This window comes from Octopus bimaculoides, chromosome 3 (genome assembly GCF_001194135.2).
Source record: "Octopus bimaculoides isolate UCB-OBI-ISO-001 chromosome 3, ASM119413v2, whole genome shotgun sequence".
Classification (NCBI taxonomy): domain Eukaryota; kingdom Metazoa; phylum Mollusca; class Cephalopoda; order Octopoda; family Octopodidae; genus Octopus; species Octopus bimaculoides.
Genome location: NC_068983.1, coordinates 133,782,840 through 133,787,968, shown reverse-complemented (window position 1 = coordinate 133,787,968; position 5,129 = coordinate 133,782,840). Strand labels below are relative to the sequence as shown.

The following is a 5,129-nucleotide window of genomic DNA, read 5'->3' as shown; positions in this document are numbered from 1 at the left end:
ATATGCCTATGTATATATATGCCTATATGCATACACTTATAAATATGTCTGTCTCTCTCCTTCTGTATGTATGCATATATATATATATATATATATATCATCATCATCATCTTTGTCATTTAACACCTGCTTGCCATGCTGATATGGGTTAGACGGTTTGACTGGAACTGATAAACCAGAGAGCTGTACCAGGTTCCAGTCTGATTTGGCATGGTTTCTATGGCTGTATGCCCTTCCTAACGCCAACCACCCAAAGAGTGTAATGGGTGCTTTTTTACATGTCACCAGCACAGGTGCCATTTACATGACACTGGCAACAGCTATGACTATGATTTCACTTGGCTTGACAAATCTTCTCAAGCACTGCATGGGTCTGTGAGGCCCAACATTTGAAGATCATGTTTCACCACCTTGTTCCATGTCTTCCTGGGTCTATCTCTTCCACAGGTTTCCTACACAGAGATTGGCACTTCTTTACACAGTTGTTCTTGTCCATATGCATCACATGACTATACCAGTGTATTTGTCTCTCTTGCACGCCACATTTGATGCTTCTTATGCCCAGTTTTTCTTTCAAGACAATTATGATCTGTTGCACATGCACACCAATATTGCACATTCAGTGAAGCATGCTAGCTTCATTTCTTTCAAACCTTTGCATATCCTCTGCAGTCACAATCCACGTTTCACTGCTGTGGAGCATGGCTGTTCACATATATGTATGTATGATTAAATCTTTACTTCAATAGACACATTGCTAGGAGACTACATTAATGGACTTGAATAAAGCCCTGTGTCTGGGATTATATATACAACCTATCTTATAATAATTATTTCTTTAATGCTTCAAACTTAGCAGTGTATTCCTTTTTCCATAAAAATGTTGAATGCTTTCTGTAGGTTTGAAAATCCCTTGACTTTTTCAGAATATGCATGAATAAATTGGCCCTAAAAATTAGTCATTCCTCTAAAACGACTCAAGGTCTTTCTAATTTGTGAGGACTTTTGGGTCTTGTATTTACCATGTCTTTGCCTTTCATCCTTTCAGAGTCACTAAAGTAGGTATCAGTTGAACATTGGGTTCAAGATAATGAACTTACCCCCTCCCCCCAAATTTCTGGCCTTATGCCAAAATTTGAAACCAATATCTACCACGTTTATAAATTTTCTATCCCTAGGAAGGTAACTTTTTTTTACAAGAAAGACACTCTTATTTTTATTCTTAGAAATAACATGTGAGATGAATTATTGTAAAATTCCTTTCACTTTCTGCTTTGGCTCAATGTTGTGAGCACCAATGCAAATGTCATATTGATAAATGGTTACTATACTGGTGATATTTCCTCAAACATTTTACATGGCAAATTGAAATATAGCATTTGCTCTTTTCGTACTGTATGGCAGACATGTCCAATACAATAATCCAAGAGCAGTATGCATTGTTATTTCTCAAACTTCATCCCATTAAAAATACTATATCTAATCCTTCCTCCTCAGAATGTTGCCCTTATGGAATTCTTGCTCTGTTTTCCTGCACCCATTGACTTGCCCTTATTCAAGAATGTTAACGACATAGATCATAGAGGGCCTGTTAAGGTCTTAAGCACAGGCCTTTTTTTTTATAGATCAAACCAGTGAAAAATAAAAATTGAATTGTCTCCGTCTATTTATAATTAGGTAGGCTGGGCCATTTGACAGTTAAATTTCTTCACCAATGATGTAGTGCTATGCTGTTTCACCAGGTACGCACTTCCGACCTCTTCATGGACTATCCGTCACTTTGTCTCCACTCAGTGACCCGTTGTTTCGTTTAGTGGGACAAGTGAAGTAAAGTAGTTGTAACTGGCAGTACTGTCCACTAGAGCCTACTTCTGAGGTGTTGATAGTATATAAGAGTTATACACTTTCGAGGAACTGAGACCACGAAATACTCAGTGACGTAGCTAATAGGGGAGCGAGGGTAGCCATCTCCTTCCCCTGAGCACATTTTTCAAAACTGGCGTCTTTTCAGCAATTTCTTAAAATTCTTAAGTTCACTTGTGCGATAAAAATCAAATCTCTTTTTTTTATTTTTGTTAATCTCATGGTCTTCGGTGAACTTTCTGGAGTCATTACTTTATTTGACCAACCTTCAATGTTTTTGAACTGTCTGCTCAGTCTCCTGTGATGTGTTGGTGGCTGCTACCTAAATCAGTAATAAGTTTAGTATATAAAAACATTGTTACTGAAACATGAAATTAATGCATTTAGAATACATTTACGTGTGTTATAACTTATGAAATATTTCGCAGAATATATGAGAAATGAGTTTAAAATTGTTTGGTATGTGTCACGGTGCCCTTCTTTATGTGCTCGCTTCCCTTAACTTTAGGACCTGACTACGCCTCGAGAAATACTACTATTTGTGATGAGAAACCATTTCAATTCAGTGATATCACTAATGATCTTGAAAAGAATTGCCTCAAAATTTCATTTTATTCCCTCTTCACAAATATGATTGAAAATAACGCTCTCCGATGAAGGACCCTGTTTAAAACAACAGCTCTCTCCTGTTCCCCCACCCCTGCAAACTATCTTATTCCACTTAATGATCTCGCATTTCTTATTTGCCGGCAAGTGTTACATGGTCTGTCAACGAATTTCCACTGCAATGCAATGTTTGCGAAGTTACCAGCCTGATGATTTGTTTGAGGAATGTTTCAATTAATATGTGTTATGATAATATTAATCATACTCATTATGTATTTGTTTGCATTTCCAATCAGGAGAAATATATTTTTCTGACATTCTTACAGATGAAAAAAATTACCACGTCCGATTCTTCGAGTGCTATCAGAATATATGCATATGATATTCTTATGAATCAAATAAGTTTACGTCACACCATGATGAAACCTAATCTGTCAGTGAATTGTTAGTTATAATTCCTCTTCCTTTTCTCTTTGCTTCAGACATATTTCCTGGTTTACTATAACATGTATAAGCACGCCTATTTAATATGCATTTATATTGTCTTCATCAAACTATATTTCAGTGAAAGCAATCGCACTAAATTTGTCAATACAGACAATTCTACTTTTCTTGGTCTCGACTATTTCACTTGAAAACTGAAAGCCAAGTCATAATAATAATGATTTATTACTTAGCCCCGTGTTTTACACAAACAATACATTGTATATATGTGTGTAAATACTGTGTATGACACACACACACACATCTAATGGCATGTATATGTGTGTTTTCAATTAAAGTTAACATAGCATTTATAACTAGTCTAATTTGTTCAATCAAATTTTCTGATGGTAATCCATGAAAAAGATAAAGAAAATGACAAAGATGACACAAGTCAAAATATTTTATGCATTGCCTGATTATTTCCCTCCTCTTCGTCTTTTACTGGCCATCCTTCTACAAGTTCGGTAGATTCACTAGCGGGACGCAAATATCACGTGTTAGATCACATTTCAGATAACTAGAACCGCAGTTTGGTTGAGATCTTGAGCAAGAAGGTGTTGGTGCACATTGGTAGAAATTATGTGAGAAGTATTCATGCACAGCATGTCGTACTAGCAACCAACCAAATCCAATTTGCGAATTTGGAGCATGCGTCTGTTTGCCGTAAGAAAAGAAAGGATAGTCGCTACTGGGGTCAATATCGTGCATTCGCTGTTTGGTACGGAATTTCTCCCAAATGCAGTCGATATATGCATGGTGTATCCAAAACATCGGGTCATAACATGCTGATTCTACTTTACCCATTTGTCCACCGACCCATGTGTGAACATGGTTGTGCATTTTCTCAATATTTGTCCAGTTCGGAGCATGTGGGTACGTAATGTCTTCTAAATAAAAACGCAACATAATGTTTTCCTCTTCTCTGGTTGTCATCAGCCGGTTTACACGTCCAATATTGCGATGTAAGGGTCCATGCGGTGTAAACCATCCTGCAAAAGGACCACCAGTGACCAGTCCACGACCATTTCCAATAAAATGGTCTGAAAATATTGAAGATTGTGTCGGGTCAAACAAACTGTTATCAAGAGTATTATTCCAGTATGGAATGTTAATACCAGGAATTATTTGGTTTAGTGCGTTTTCTAGCCTAGAGAGAAACAAAGAAAAAGAGAAAATTTAACCGATTGTTGTGTTAGTAAAGAACCAATAATACGTGGGTTGTTAATACACAACTATATGCAGAATTACATATCGTAAGTTTAATGTGGCATATATTTAGTCTCACTGTGGAATTAGGCCCACTGTTTAGGCCGCAGGAAATCGATAACCAGGAATGAGAAGTGAAATCACTAGTTTCAGCTTTATAAAGACTCATCAGAGATCACTTATCCCTGTCTAATAAGATGGTGAGTAAAAACTAGAAAAATGTAAAGATTGTGTTTAGATTCAACTCCATTACATAGTAATATAAAGTTCACAACTGGGTATTAATTTTCACAATATCAACAATACACATTCGTGTTGCGAATAGCCGCCTGGCTGAATAAATACCGTCTATAAATACTGGCCTATGAACGGTGTATATACATTAAGTATGATATATATAAATGACTATTTTAATTTAATATTGCCTCAATCGCGTATACCAGATCTTAATTCTAAATGTAATTGTAAAGATCCTAGAATATACCCTTTTAATGAATGCTGTTTGAACAAAGGAGTAGCATATAGAGGTAAGGTTTTAGGTAAAAGAATAATCCTGTATTAAGAAGGAAGATAGTTGAGCCTTTTTCAAAAAAGGTAATTTTTCAGAGTAACACCCGCACGATTTTCACTAAGAAAAAAAATGAACTCGGATTTTTTGCGTGGAATCAGATACCCTGACCTCCTAATATGCTGCAAATCCCTTATTTTGGTTCGGGAAAGTGGGGGAAGCCTCCGGTCCCGGATTCATTGGAATTTTTTTTTATTCGTTGAATGAATTCATGTGACATCCTAATATTCTACAAAACCCTTTTTGGGGTCCGAAAAACGGAGGTGGAAGCCTCGGAAATTTTACCCATCCTACCCCCATTAAGGAAAAATAAAATTTCAATGAATCTGGGACAGATTTCCCTAACCCCAACCCTGAAAAGATCAATGGGAGTGGGAGTGGGTGAAATTTCCGAGGCTTC

The 5,129-nt window shown here is 36.6% G+C and overlaps 1 protein-coding gene across 1 annotated transcript in view; it reads right to left on the bottom strand.

Moving 5' to 3' along the window:
• Window positions 1-3,374: 3,374 nt before the first annotated feature.
• The window catches only part of LOC106871528 (tyrosinase-like protein), an 8,317-nt gene continuing 6,562 nt past the window's right edge, over window positions 3,375-5,129 (bottom strand). Inside the window, exon 3 of the mRNA XM_014918026.2 lies at window positions 3,375-4,102. Within this exon, the coding sequence (XP_014773512.1) occupies window positions 3,409-4,102 (694 nt within the window). The 3' untranslated portion in view covers window positions 3,375-3,408. The remainder of the gene's footprint in view (window positions 4,103-5,129) is intronic.